Source organism: Rhipicephalus microplus, chromosome X (assembly GCF_043290135.1).
Source record: "Rhipicephalus microplus isolate Deutch F79 chromosome X, USDA_Rmic, whole genome shotgun sequence".
NCBI classification, from domain to species: domain Eukaryota; kingdom Metazoa; phylum Arthropoda; class Arachnida; order Ixodida; family Ixodidae; genus Rhipicephalus; species Rhipicephalus microplus.
Window position 1 is genome coordinate 254,937,285 of NC_134710.1, and position 15,833 is coordinate 254,953,117.

The 15,833-nt window shown below is 42.6% G+C and overlaps 1 protein-coding gene across 4 annotated transcripts in view; it reads right to left on the minus strand.

The window, feature by feature from the left end:
• alpha-Spec (alpha spectrin) overlaps positions 1-15,833 on the minus strand; it is a 173,566-nt gene that overhangs the window by 32,905 nt on the left and 124,828 nt on the right. For all 4 annotated transcript variants that reach the window (XM_037414135.2, XM_037414132.2, XM_037414133.2 and 1 more), the window contains 3 exons: positions 14,143-14,371; positions 13,485-13,631; positions 6,150-6,408 (listed from right to left, as the gene is read on the minus strand). In XM_037414135.2, coding sequence (XP_037270032.1) covers positions 6,150-6,408; positions 13,485-13,631; positions 14,143-14,371 — 635 coding nt within the window. The remainder of the gene's footprint in view (positions 1-6,149; positions 6,409-13,484; positions 13,632-14,142; positions 14,372-15,833) is intronic.

The window sequence follows — 15,833 nt, forward strand, 5'->3', positions numbered from 1 at the left end:
GATCGCAGCCACGGATTTTTGTCCCGAGTAATCGAGGATCTTCAGCGCTCTTCCTCGGCGCAGCACAAGTTGACTACTTCCTACCATCTGCAAACAAATGGCCTTACCGAACGCCTAAATCGCACCCTTACGGACATGCTCGCGATGTATGTGTCCTCCGACCACCATGACAGACCTGGCGCTACCTCACGTGACCTTCGCGTACATTCTTCCCGCCACGACACCACTGGTTATTCACCCTTTCATTTGCTCTATGGCTATCCAACGTTACCCCTCGACACCCTACTTCCAACCACTACAACGTCGTCAACCGAATATGCATGTGACGCTACTGCTCTTGCCGACCACGCATCGCCCGCTCTAGACATTCTGCTTTGCAAGCCACCCAGAAAGCCATCCAAGACTAAGACAGCTAGCGCATCGATGTTCACTTTTCACCAAGTTCTCTCGTTCTCCTGTGGTGCCCAGTTTGTCGAATTGGCTTATCACAGAAGTTGTCTCGCTACATTGGTTCTTACCGTATCATCCGCCAGGTAACAGACGTCACCCATGAGATCAATCCAGCATCTGAGACCACAACCCTACCTGCAACCACACCCAGTGATGTTGTGCACGTCAGCAGGCTAAAACCCTACCACCAGCCTTTTGAAGACCATAATTAATGTGCACAGAGAAGGCACTTTAAACCACCTGGGGGGGGGGTAATGCTACGCAGCTGACATATCAGCGATTAGAAGACAACAACGAAGTGGGATGGTTTGTCGGTTGTGCATGCTGTCCCCCATCTTAGTCGATGCTATATGCATCAGTGTTGATATAGATTCTGAATAGACACGCCTTGTGTCATTTTCTATGGTTACTGCATCGTACCTTGCCAACCACTTCCACATTATGTACGATGCCTGGGTGTGCACTCATTATAAAGTCTATTTCGTTCTTACTTTCGCCATTAAGGCTCCTCCATCTCCGCTTGCGGTTTCCTAGTTTTTGGTAGAAGGTATTCAAAATCCGTAAATTATTGCGTTCTGCGAATTCTACTAGTAGCTCTCCTCTGGCGTTTCTAGTACCGATGCCATAATCCCCTACTGCCTGGTCTCCAGCCTGCTTCCTCCCTACCTTTGCATTAAAGTCTCCCATCAGTATAGTATACTGTGTTTTTACCTTACTCATTGCCGATTCCACGTCTTCATAGAAGCTTTCAACTGAAGCGTCATCATGGCTGGATGTAGGTGCGTAAGCCTGTACCACCTGCATCTTGTATCTTTTCTTCAGTTTAGTTACAATACCTACCAGCTTTTCATTATTGCTATAATATTCCTCTATGTTGCCAGCTATGTTTCTCTGAATTAGGAACCCTACTCCCAGTTCTCTTCTGTCAGCCAAGCCCCTATAGCAAAGGACGTGCCCATTCTATAACACCGTGTAAGCCTCATCTGTCCTCCTAACCTCACTGAGCCCTATTATATACCATTTAACACCCTCTAGCTCCTCGATCAGTACAGCTAGACTTCCCTCACTAGATAAGGTTCTAGCGTTAAACGTTGCGAAGTTCAGGTTCCAATGGCGGCCTGTCCGGATCCAGAGATTCTTAGCACCCTCTGCTGCATTGCAGATCTGACCGCCGCCGTGGTCAGTTGCTTCGCAGCTACTGGGGACTGAAGGCCGTGAGTTATTCAACGTATGCATGTGGGAGGTAGTGGCCAGATACTGCACCAGGGAGGCCAATCCTTCTTCTGGTGAGGGAGTGCGTTCCCGGCGGTAGTTACCGGTGAGGCCGCACCCCAGGCTTCTTAATGCAGTTCCATCACCACGCGTACTTTTTTTTTTTTTTTTGATCCGATTGGGAACTGTGCGGCACCGGGATTTGAACCACGGACCTTTTGCATGCGAGGCGGATGCTCTAACCACCATCACTGCATATGCACGATGAATCGCTGCCTATGCACGATGCATCGCTGCCTATGCACGATAGCTCGAGTTCACCTAGACTTGAAGAAGGAACGGCAGAAACTGATACACAAGAAGCCAATCAATGAGCTAGCACTGAGAGGGAAAGTACAGGAATTCAGGGCCTCGCTCCAGAACAGGTACTCGGCTCTTAGTGAGGAAACCACCCTTAGTGTAGATACAATGAATGATAATCTGACGAGTATCATTACGGAGTGTGCAGTGGAACTTGGAGGTAGGGTAATTAGACAGTACACTGGCAAGCTTTCCCAGGAAACGAAGAATCTTATTAGGAAGCGTCAAATCATGAAAGTCTCAAGTACAACAGACAAAATAGAACTGGCAGAGCTTTCAAAGTTGATTAATAGGCGTAAGGTGTGCGATGTAAGAAGGTATAACATGGAGAGAATTGAACACGCTCTGAAAAACGAAGGAAGCGTCAAAGCAGTGAAGAGAAAACTTGGGATAGGCGAAAATTGGATGTATTCACTAAGGGACAAAGAAGGCAAAATACTACCAATATGGATAGAATAGTTAAAATAGCGGAGGAGTTTTACAGAGATCTGTACAGTAGCCAGAACAACCACGACTTTAATACTATAAGAACTAGCAGTAACTCAGGTGACACCCCACCAGTATGATAGAAGTCAGAAAAGCTTTGGAGAGCATGCAAAGAGGCAAAGCTGCTAATGAGGATCAGGTAACATCAGATTTGCTGAAAGATGGAGGACAGATTGTGTTAGAAAAACTAGCCACCCTGTTTACGAGGTGTCTCCTGACGGGAAGAGTACCAGAGTCTTGGAAGAACCCTAACATCATCTTAATACATAAGAAAGGAGATGACAAGGACTTGAAGAATTACAGGCCGATCAGCTTGCTCTCTGTAGTATACAAGCTATTTACAGAGGTAATTGCTAACAGAGTAAAGAAAACATTAGAATTCAATCAACCAAAGGAACAAGCAGGATTTTCGAACTGGCTACTCAACAATCGACCTCATTCATACTATCAATCAGGTAATAGAGAAATGCTCATAATATAACCAACCACTATACATAATGATTGATTGATATGTGGGGTTTAACGTCCCAAAACCACCATATGATTATGAGAGTCGTCGTAGTGGAGGGCTCCGGAAATTTCAACCACCTGGGGTTTTTAAACGTGCACCCAAATCTGAGCACACGGGCCTACAACATTTCCGCCTCCATCGGAAATGCAGCCGCCGCAGCCGGGATTCGAAACCACTATACATGAATCACTATACACTATATACACTATACACTATATACAAACATATATACACATATATACATATACACACATATATAGATATATACACATATATAAACATATATACAAACATATATACACAAACCACTATACACTATATATGAAGGCTATGTATAACCACTATACATAGCCTTCATAGATTACGAGAAGGCGTTTGATTCAGTACAAATATCGGCCATCGTGCAGGCACTGCGGAATCAGGGTATCGATGAGGTATATATAAACATCCTGGAAGAAATCTACAGAGGACCAACTGCTACCATAGTGCTTCATAAAGAAAGCAACATAATACCAATCAAGAAGGGTGTAAGGCAGAGGGACACAATCTCCCCAATGCTACTTACCGCGTGCTTACAAGAGGTTTTCAGAGGCGTAGAATGGGAAAAGTTAGGCATAATAGTTAATGGGGACTACCTTAGTAACCTGCACTTCGTCGATGACATTGCATTGCTGAGTAACTCAGGGGACGAACTGCAACTCATGATTACGGAGTTAGACAGGGAGAGCAGAAAGGTGGGTCTTAAAATTAATCTGCAGAAAATGAAAGTAATGTACAACAACCTTGGAAAAGAGCAGCGCTTCGAGATAGGTAATAGTGCACTTGAAGTTGTAAAGGACTATGTCTACTTAGGGCTGGTAATAACCGTGGAGCCAAACCACGAGATTGAAGTAACTAGAAGTATAAGAATGGGGTGGAGCACATTTGGCAAGCACTCTCAAATTAGGACAGGTAGATTGCCACTATCTCTCAAGAGGAAGGTATATAACAGCTGTATCTTGCCGGTACTTAGCTACGGAGCAGAAACCAGAAGACTTACAAAGAGTGTTCAGCTTAAATTGAGGACGACGCAGCGAGCAATGGAAAGAAAAATGGTAGGTGTAACCTTAAGAGACAAGAGAGCAGAGTGGATTGGGGAACAAACGGTGGTTAAGGATATTATAGCTGAAATCAAGAAGAAATGGACATGGGCCGGGCATGTAGCGCGTAGACAGGATAACTGCTGGTATTAAGGGTAACTAACTGGATTCCCAGAGAAGGCAAGCGGGTTAGTGGGAGACAGAAAGTTAGGTGGGCAGATGAGATCAAGAAGTTTGCGGGTATAAATTGGCAACAGCAAGCACAGGACCGGGTTCACTGGCTGAACATGGGAGAGGCCTTTGTCCTGCAGTGGACGTAGTAAGGCTGATGATGATGATGATGATGTGTCATTTTTAGGTAACAATAATTTCATTTCAACTTTAATGTGGAGTTTTGCGGCAGTAGATTTCACCTGAATATGTGTTTTCACGGTTTAGCATCACTTCACTACAGTGAAGCCACTTTTACAGTAAAATAAGTTACATTTAAATAACATACACCTGAATAGGTGCTTTCATTGCTTAACACTGCTCTACTGCAGTGAAACCATTTTTATAAAATGTTTAGGCTCGTGCGAATACTCGTATGCTTCGAATATTCGAACGAATAGTACAATATTCGAATTCACTTCGATTCGAATTTAAATTACGAATATTTCGAAGTATTTGACATGAACGAATAGGTGTGTACTAGACCACATGTAACCACTTGTAAAGGTAGTTTTACTGCAGTACAGCCGTGCTAAGCCGCGGAAGCACCTATTCAAGAGAAATTTGCTTTATCGCAAAGCCCCACTTCATATTTTAAGGGACACTGCCACATTTTTTTAGCATGGTCCGCCAACGCTACCGATCGGTACTCGAGGCTACAAAGAACACGCGAGCTAAATATTATAGCCCAGCTTGTGACCTGAAACTCGCAAATTATCAACGTCAGATAAAAGTAGCTCTATTCTCTCGGCAAATGACTCCACAATGTCGAAAATCGCTCGTCACAGCGATTGTAGCTGCGATTGGCTGATTTTAGCATGGGGCACTCAGTCGTTACTGGAGGCACTGCGTATGGTCTCGACATGTCCACGTGTACATGCATGATCGCACTGAAAATTCGGGAATTCAAAGAAAAAAGAAATGAGAAAGAGAGAGTGCTCAGGGTCGCGACACACAAGTGAGGCATTTTCCTTCCCTATGCCATTAGTTGCTGCTTTGCTTCAAGCAATTTCGTCGCAACGAGAAGAGAAAATGCAATTGGAGCATGTAGCTAATCTTTGTACTGGAAAAATTCAAAAAATTTTTGCGGGGTTAATTCATAAGGCAATAATCTTTAGTGAATACATTCCATGTATTCACTAAACTTGAAAAACTGTTGCAGGATTCCTTTAAATAAACATATCCTCAATTTGATCATTTTCTAATCTTAAAAGCTTGTTTCGCAGGCTTATACACTCTAGCTGTAATGAATATTACCTATTTTACAGGTTATCACTTGCATCCTATTGAAAGTCAAATCCTGCTACTTCTCAAAGTTGTTTCAACTTTCTTTGAATACAAAAAACAATAAAGCTCTTGCAAAGACCCTTAGTTAAATATATATATATATATATATATATATATATATATATATATATATATATATATATTGTGCAGGTTAGTTCTTTAGACAGCATATATTCTATTCGAATTCGATTCAAAATTATTCGACTAAAATTACTATTCGCTTCAACTTTGCTTCGAACCTAAAATTCACTATTCGCACAAGCCTAAAGATTTTACATGCGTACTATCATGCACTTATTCGTTGGTCTCAAATAATTTGAAATTTTCAATAATTCAAATGCAATTCGAAGCGATTCAATATTCACACAAACCTAGTAAAAAGCCAGAAGCATAAAATATTAAAAACAGCACTTAATGCATAGTATTCAAATTGTTTGGCCCACTAGAACAGCAAGCCATGTTTTAACAAATGTTTAGTTGCATGCAGAATTTCAAAACATTGTTCTACTGTATAGTGTCATGGAGAAACACGATGCACAATGGCCGCTTCTCACCAATCCAGCTTTCAACAACATCAGCCTTCCACATGAACTGAAGATAGGCAGAGTTGTCCTGGAGCTTGGCTCGACGACGAGCAGCACTAGCCTCCAAAGCATCGAGCCTCTGCACTAGCTGGTCCAGCCGCTGCTGAATGCTCTCTTTGTGGTGATTTCCCTCCTGAACTAGGCCTTGGCCAGCTGCCACCGTGTCTCCACATCTCTCTCGATGAACAGCAAAATCTGCCTCAAATGCTTCATGCTTCTTAAGCAATCCCTGCAACAAAACATGCAAAATAATGCCACGTTGTGAACCTATGTTCTGGACGTTATTACGAGAAACTAGCACGACAGCAGCAACAAAAACACGAATTTTTACTTTGACAGCAAAAGCGACCGAACTGGTGTCACCATACAAGATCTGCTATTAAAGCAAACCTCATAAAAGCAGTTTGCCAATCTTCAATCTTTAGCTGTAAGCCCATGAATATGCATTTCCAAAAACACAAACAGAAGTTCTTTATATTGAAATTTATGGGAATGCTTTAAATTAACCTCGATACTAAAAATGAGCAAAGCAACTGACGATGGCCGCTCAGCTGCAAGACACCAAAACAAACATGGCAATTGATGAAACAGGCTGCACACAGTTTCTTTTAAAAGTTGGGGCTTTCAAATGGTACACCAAATACTGTTTACTTTCTGAACAGCAAAACATGTGAATACTGTTTACTTTTTGAACAGCAAAACATGTGCTTGTTTATGTAAGTGGTGGACCATGAAAAATATGCAATCCTAATCCTGTTAATTAACATAAGCTTCTTATGTATGCATGTAAATGCGACCTTAGTAGGTACAATGTGACACAGGGTTCTGAAGTTAAGTCTTTTTTACCCTTTCATTTAGGGATGCCGGCACAGACTTTACTGTCTGAAGCAAAATAATTTTTGTAAAGAAAAATGATACACTTGACAGTAAGTTTTCCCGTAGTGAAGATATAGAGCAGCCTCTGTAAAATATTTAGTATGTGTTTACAAGTACCAACAGATGCACCATAAATGGCTTGTAAAAGTAAATTTTGACACCAAAACTGACCAAAAACATTGGCAGTTTCTCAGCATACCCTTAGAGATTAGCTGCTGCTTGTGGCATGCCTAACAATTTTGGAAGTGACATTATGGAATCCGCATTATACAGGGTGCCCCAGCTATATTTAGCCAGAGTTTAAAAATATACCGACCCACGCAATCACGACGCGACCAAATGCATGTTGCTGACCGTTGCCTGGAGTTGGACTATTTTTGTGTTGGAAAATATTATTTAATTAGATTGGTTTAATTAACTAACTTTTGAAGGAATGAAGATGAATAAAAATGTCAATGAGAAAGTTGTAGATTGGTTTGAAAAATGTCCAATTAGACAATTTTGAACTTTATATCTTAAATATTAATGTTTTCTTTTAACTACAAATGCCCACAAAATAAAAAAACATACCACCTCGGGCCATGACTCTTGTGCTCCCCTCCCCAACGTTCTGCATACGAATGATACGCTTCCCTCACACCGGTTCATGACAGCGGTTGGCAGTCACAGCGGTCATCGCTTTTGTGCCGATAGCAAAACTTGTTCCTCGCAAAGCCACCCCCATTGTTGCGGCCGTGTCGAGACAGCACAATCAGGCAAATTCTATGGTCGTTCGTACGTGGAATGTTAGGGAGCACTAAAATCATCATGCACGCTGGCATGCGAGCGGATTTGTCACATGGTAGTTTTTTGTATTTTGTGGGCATTAGTAGTTAGCAGAAAAACACTAATAATTAACAGATATAAAGTTTGAAACTGTCTAATTGGAGGTTTTGCATACCGATCTACAATTTTTTCATTGAAATTTTTTTTATCCATCTTGGTTCTACCAAAATATAGTTAAATCAATAGATCTAATTAAAGAATATTTTATAACACAAAAAATAGTCTGACTAACTCCTGGCAACGTTCAGCAACATGCATTTGGTCAAGTTGTAATTGCATGTGTCGGCATATTTTTAAACTCTGGCTAAAGATAGCTGGGGCACTCTGTATATGTTACTAAGCTGTGCCTGTATAGTCTGCTTAGGAGACATTTGAGGTGGACGGTCAATAAATGTGTCATCTTGGTTTCATGTAAATTAATGACTGGTCCATAATTTATTGAAAAATTTCATCTCTTGAATAAATTGGCTTTTTGACCTTCACCTAACAAAATTTTTTAGCGCACCCTTCCTTTTTATTTTTTTAAAACAAAATTTTATGCTGAAGTGTCAAATTAAGTGCACTAATTCTCAAGAACACTAAACAGCATGAATGTAAACCATTGCAAGCTAATTCCCCATGACAATGGCTCCAATCCCTATCTAAATTAATGGCATTCGACACTTGATTCCAAACATTAAAAAGATTGCCCACACTTACATAAAGTAATAGTCTTTCCAATTATTCCTTTTCTTCTAAATCATAACATACAGTTTTCCAGTTTTACATTCAATCTTAAATATTTTCATCAAATTCAGCTGGATAACTTCTAAGAAAAGGTACACCAAGTTTCGAAAACTTTCAGAAAATTCATCTTCAGCGAAATGAAACTCAGTTGAAAATGTACAGAAAGTGCTCAGCTTCACAACAAAAATGAATGACTATGCTTTTACGCATTATAAAGGCATTGCTAAAGGAAAAACTTGCAATCAATAGTAATGAGAATAGCAGAAATTAAAAAAGTATGCTATAGTGGTATTGTCTTATGTATTTTAAAAAAGAAAGAATATACGCAGATGCAATGATGCAAAACAACATGTAAACAAACCCTTGCATTCACTAGGCAGCATGGTTTCTTGGACATTTTTTTTTTTTTTAAGGGGAGACACGGGTCTTCTAGAGCAAAAAATTGCCGAAAAATCAATTTTTCAAAATATTTTTTTTCGAAATCTGGACGTCCAAAAGAATCTATTGCTGGAATATTAAAGCGTTCCGATTAGTATTTATTTTGTTATTGCGTTCAAAAGAGATCTTCATGATCACTCTCGCTCGGAATAGCCCCCCCAAAACGGGCAAATTCAATGCCGTCGTCTGCGGTTACCCTTAGCTCCAGTGCGGCCATTTTGTAATCATTCGAAAGCTAAATTCTTCAGCAATCCGGTTTTAGCGAGAAAACAACTAATAAAACAACTAAGTCTGGCGACTATGGAGTTACACGCCACCGAAAAGGAGGGAATACTCGCACGGCATTCGCGCGTTTGTACCACGTGGGGCAAATCCTGCTCTCCGATTGGACGACCGAAAATTTCGCCTGCCCGACTGTGCGCACACAATGCGCACCTCCATGTCACAAATTGTTCGGACGCGACGGTGGCTGGCGGGCGACGCAAGTTCGCAACAGCTCATGCCTACGGCAAAAAACGCAAGCGTCAGTCTCGGGTACCTGAAGCAGCGTCGAGTGAATCGACGGCGACGAGCTCCGTGACATGCGCCAGCGGGTGTACGATATCCACCGAAGCTGCAGCTGCGCAAGCGATGTCTGTGGCCGACGACACGAGGACAATGCTCGTCGATACGCATTTTGTGACAGAAGCTGAAAAAGTGGCGATTGAGCATCGCGCGGAACAGCAACGACAGAAGCTGTCTTCGTTATCAGCCACCCGCCGAAAGCGGTCGCTTATCGGAGATTCCCCGAAAGCGGCGGGGTCCGACACCGAGTTCACGCTGCTAAGCCTACCGTTGCTGAACCAACTGTTCTGGTGCGCGAAATGCGAATTCTGCTCTGGCCCATTGAACGTTTCACGGGGCGGCCGTGAATACGGAGTGGCAGTTAGAATAGTGGTGAACTGTGCCGTCTGCGGAGATGTCAGCGCCGGATGGAGCTCGCCGAGAGCAGGGGGGAATGCGACCTGCAATCCTTTCGAAGTAAATGTGCTTGCGGCTCGTGCAGTTATGAGCACGGGCAATGGGCAGCCCGTGGTAAACGAAATTTTTTCGGCCCTGAATGTGTCTCGTCGTGGAATGCACAACAAAACGTATTAAGACTACGTCAAAACTACGATGAACCCAGCTGCGATGAACGCATCTGCGGGTATTATGAGTGAGTGCGCAACAGCTGTGAAGGCCATCTATTCTGAACTGAATTTCGGGAACCCCGGCAATATCGCAGTTTTCTTCAATGGGAATTGGCTCACTTGTGGCCACTTGTCGCACATTTGTGTGAGAACTGTAATAGAACTGTTTTCGGGCTATGTGTTGGACTTCAAAGTTCTCTCGAACTTCTGTTTGGGTTGCGAGATTGGCCCCAAGGTTGATGACCCTCGATACAGTGAGTGGCGAGCTCGGCACAAGTGCCAAAAAAACTCTTCGAGCAAGCCTGGCCAAATGGAGGTGGAGGCTGCCAAAATTCTGTTTCGCCGGTCCCTCGAAAAGCATGGATTCCGCTACACAACGATGTTGTGCGATGACGATAACCGTGCTTTCAACAGCCTTCAGGAGGAACAAGTGTATGGCTTCGTGGCTATAAAAAAGGAGGATTGCGTAAATCATATACATAAAAGGATGGGTGCAGCACTGAGACACCTCCTGCAGAAGAGCAAGGGGGAAGGTCGGCCAAGCCTCGGTGGCAAAGGAAAGCTCACTGCTGAGCTTGTAACGAAGCTTACAAATTATTATGGTTGGGCACTCAAGGCACACCAGGGAAACATTGATGAGATGGAGAATGCTATCCTCGCCACTTACTATCATGTGACTTCTACTGATGCAAAGCCACAACATTCACGGTGCCCAAAGGGAGAAGACTCATGGTGTGCACATAACAAGGCAGTGGCAAGGCAGCAGGCTTCTCCTAAGCATCGGTTCAACCTCCCGGAATATGTTGCAGAAGCGCTCCTTCCAGTGTACAATCGCCTCTAAGATCGAAAGCTGTTGGAGCACTGCCAAAGAGGCAAAACTCAGAACTCAAATGAGAGCCTCCACTCAGTTATCTGGTCGCTTGTACCAAAAACCAAGCACGCCTCGCTCTTCACAGTCGAAACTGCTGTTGCGGAAGCGGTTGCTCGGTTCAATGCTGGAAAGAAATGTGCTTCTGAGGCCATTTTGAAGGAGCTGCATTTGAACCAAGGCAACACAGATATTGAAAGATGTCTGGAAAAGGACCAGCAGCGGCTAGCGGCATGTGACAAAAAGCATACCAGAGCAGAACACTTCAAGAATGCCATGAAGAAGAGGCATGTGAAAGAGAGTGATGGTGATTATGAGCCTGGTGGCTTCTAAAGCAAAAAGGACTCCCATCTGTTGCTTTTTTGGCAAGAATTAAACCTGTATCAAGTCTTCAAACTTCTTTTTGCGTTTTCTCAAAATCAGTTTTTTGCCTATGTGCTATACTGTTGCCCACAGTATCTTTTGATCTAGTGATCAGATTTCAACGATTCTTGTTGCAATTGACAGCTTACGAGTTCCTACACACAATAAGACTACTAAAATTTATATTTAGTCAAGAGAAAATTTCTTATGTGCTGATAAGTCTCATGAAAATTTTCATGTTCCCAACCATTACATTACATATGGCAATAACTTTTATAAAATTAGAGCTAAAATTACAGTGATAGTGTAGTTGTGATCCTTGATGATTCTAGACTATGTCCATATAAAGTGTTCTAGGATATTCAATGGTTAAATTGCAGAATAATTGGGCAATCCAACTATTCATTATTTATTTAATATCTCTAAAGCTACTCGAGATAAAAGAAAATGGATCGCATATATCTGTATGTATCTGTATATATGTACAGATGCGAAATAAAGTTCAAGTTCAATAAATAAATAAAGTTCAAGTTCACAGCAGGTTAAAAGATACATTGCCTGAAAATTTCACTTGAATATTGCCACAGGCATGGAACGAGGTTTAGCCAAGCCATGCCAATGCGAGTATGTGCCAGGGTGTGAAAGAAGAAGAGGACGGTTGGTGTGCTGGTGCTCTAATGTTCGGTTCGGCTCGATGTCCAGTGCTGCTCCTGTGAACAGACGTTGTGGTCGTTCTGTAATCACGTGACATTTTCTGGTGGAGGTGCTGGGTAGTGTTGTATGCACTGCAATCAGCAGCAAGGTCCCGACACTAGTCGCGACTTGGAAGAACCAGCTGAACTACGGCGTAGCAGGCGACAACTAGGCCTACCTCCTGAATTCGGACCATTTCGACAACTCGGCAGTACTATGGCTAGTGCGGGAACACAAACCCAAGAAACATCAACGCTGCCTCCTCCATGGTTCTTCAACGTCCCGCGAACTCCGAAGCCGTTCCACGGTGACCCTTACGAGGACGTCGACGACTGGCTTGACGACTACAACCGTTGCGGCAGCGTCAACGAGTGGAACGAGCAGCGAAAGCTTCGGTATGTCAACAGCGACCTCACCCCCAGAGGTCACTGTTGATCGACCGTTACAAGACCCTCCCCCGATTTGCCTGCCGACATCCGACGACATTCTTTCACCGACGTGTGCCATCGACGACAAACGGGTGTCTGCTCGTATCTCTGTCCTTGTCGACAATCACCCGCTGACCGCTCTGGTAGATACGGGTGCCGATTATTGTCATAAGCGCTGACCTCGCTGCACAGCTAAGAAAAGTAACGACACCTTGAGGACATGGAACCAACCTCCGGACTGCGGGAGGTCACCTAATGACACCGCTAGGAATGTGCACTGCCCGCCTCCGAATTCGTGAGTCGACGTACATTGTTTCCTTCGTTGTATTGCGCGAATGCTCCCAAAACCTGATTCTCGGAATGGATTTTCTCCGCGAGCATGGAGCCATTATTAACCTTCGCGACCTGCTCATAACGTTATCTAACGACCATACTGTCCTACGAAAGGATGCAGTTGCGCCGACCACAACACTTCGAATTGCTGACGACACCATCGCACTGCCGCCGCGAGCCAGTATGTTGGCAACTGTGGAGAGCGACTGACAACAAGAGTAGTGGCATCGCCGAAACTAACCTCTCGGTGCTCTTGGCTCAGCAGATTTGTGTTGCGCATGCTATCGTCAAACTGAAACATCGGAGGACTCAGCTTCTGATCACGAATTTTGGCGGCCAGTACCAACACTTGGCAAAGCGAACAGCGATCGCGAACTTTGAAGCCACTGATGACGAAGAATGTTCCACTATCGCTCCGATTGCCACTGCTGCCACTCCTGCATCTGAATACTACTATAGTCACCCTTTATTGAGCCTATTTTCCATGACTTATTTAAAACAAATTAGAGAAATATCAGTGATCAACTATTAAAGGTCCTCTATTAAAAATAAATAACCATACTACAGTTCACTAGTGTCCACTGACCTGTACAGCAGCCATAGTGTCCCCACAGTCTTCTACAGACAGGAGCTGTTGTTTTTCAGTAATCCATGCCTCCTCCTCTTCTACCTTGGCAAGGAACTGCTGATATACCAGAGACTCGTCCAGTTTGTGACCACGGTCCCCAGCCATCTATTCACAGCAGTCAAAAGGAAAAGAATTGTGTCAATTGGCATGCTATCAATGTCTACGAATGCTACAATGCGATATTCAACCTACAAGCAACATAAAAAAGGAGGCTTAAATTCTCTGGCACCTACAAAGTCATCCTTCCTTGATTAAAGACTACAAAAGCAGAAATTATTGTAATACTGTATTCTGCCCAATTGAAGAGCATCAAAAAGTCAGATGCGACAGACATCCATTCAGCAGTCTATTTCAAACTACAAAAATTACCCCAACATGAACTGGCAAAATTGACAACCCAGCTTTACGTTTGTATACTTAACGTTTTTAGACTATATTAAATATTTTTGTCACTTTATGGTCCCAAACAAAATCCGGCTATTTATTTTTGAGATGAGTCATTTTGAAATGTTAAAGCTGCAATAAAAAGAATTGCCCCTTCAGGCGTAAGCCTCATGCTGCCTGAATTGTCAGAGCCTGACATCTTTAGCCACGATGGTAGTAAATGTCTACAAACCTGCTTCAATTCACGCCATGAGAGTTCCAGGGCCTGCAAACGCTGTTCAATTTCAGGCACACCCAAGTTAGACTCTGCCATAAGTTTGTGGCCAGCTTCCTGGACAGCCTGAATAGCTGGCTCGTGTGCACCAAGCTCAGAATCTAAGCGTTTGTGCTTTTTCCTCAGGTTTTGCACACCAGTCAGGTCTCTGCCATAGTCATCCGAGCCCACCAACAGCTTCTTTTCCCTGAAAAAAAAAAAAAAAAAAAGTAGATACAAACATATTTAATGCATTATCAAACAACTGTTCTAACCGTTACAATAAATCTCTATCACTTCAACACATGACAACTGCCCGCATAGCTTGTACATGATCAGTGTGGAAGGGAAATTTAAGGAGTCTTACACATGCGTCTTGAAAAGGGTAAGCCAAGACCACCGCACTGTACACCTTAACACCTTAACTGTTTCTTTTTTTTTTACTGCAAGGGCAAAGCAATGAATGTGATAGCAAAAATTCTAAGAAACTGAAATTTCCCACAAAGAACAACAAGTAGCACAACACTTGCAGCATGCAATTGAAGCACAAAGGACAGTAGAAAAAATGCATAGGTATATACAGGACAAGAGTGAATAAACAACTGTCACAGCTCTATAGAACAAGACTGTTTACAAAAATTTCAAGTACATATGAAGTCAAATCAGCTTAATATAGTTCATTACTTACTCATGAAAAAAAAAAAGCCAGCTTGTTGCTTATAATTATCCGTAAAAATAAGACAAGAACAAGGGCACTGCTGGAAGTTTTCAGGATTTTTAGAATGACTTCATCGTTCTGACAAATTTTAATCATTTAAACATCGATTAAACGCTATTCCATCAAGCATAATGGCTACACTTGTTTAAAACAGTTTAGAGACAGTTTGACAAGAATGAATTGCACTCATCCAAATCAGAGAAAGCATTAATCCCATGGTTACAAAAGGCATACTAAGAAATTCTATAGCTTCTATATGCATAAAAGCAGAGCAATGTATGTGCACTGAAGACCAGTGTGAAAGAATGACAGTAAAGCTGCAGGTACTGTGATTGAACCTTATTATATTTCATGTATTTAAACTTATTGCTAGTGAAAGAAATTTATGAAGCATAGACTCATTTCTTGCATACACAAACAGTTACGGTGTGTGTTGAGCCCCTAAACTAAGGTAAGAAAAATGTTTGGTTGGATGTAGCAATTTACCTTCTTCACATCGACCCTTTTGGAATTAACTATGAAATTTTAAAAATTTCTTCCACCCTTGCCATCCAATGCTTTCCCATCTTAACGATTTCGATAGGCCTACTAACATTGAGGCAGGTATGAACTTATTTGGCTCCTGCTGCACTGTGCAGCCACAAAAACCAGTATGGAGTGCCAGAAAAGCACAAAGCGAGTTTTTCAGTTCCACATTTTTCAAAAGAGCCTTAGGGGCAGGCACATAGCCAGCAATATTTTTCTTCTTGGCAGTGGAGGGAGAGCACCCCCTTGAATGGTCATTTTTCACTCAAAGCCATGGCGAGAAAAAAAAACTTTAGGGGGGGGTATTATCCTCTGGCTACGGACCTGCTTTGGGGATCGGCTCAGACTTGAATTGGTCTACAGGGTTTCCCCATCTACAGAAAGTTGTGTGCTTAACATTGCTCCATTCTTAAAGCTAAACCTCAGA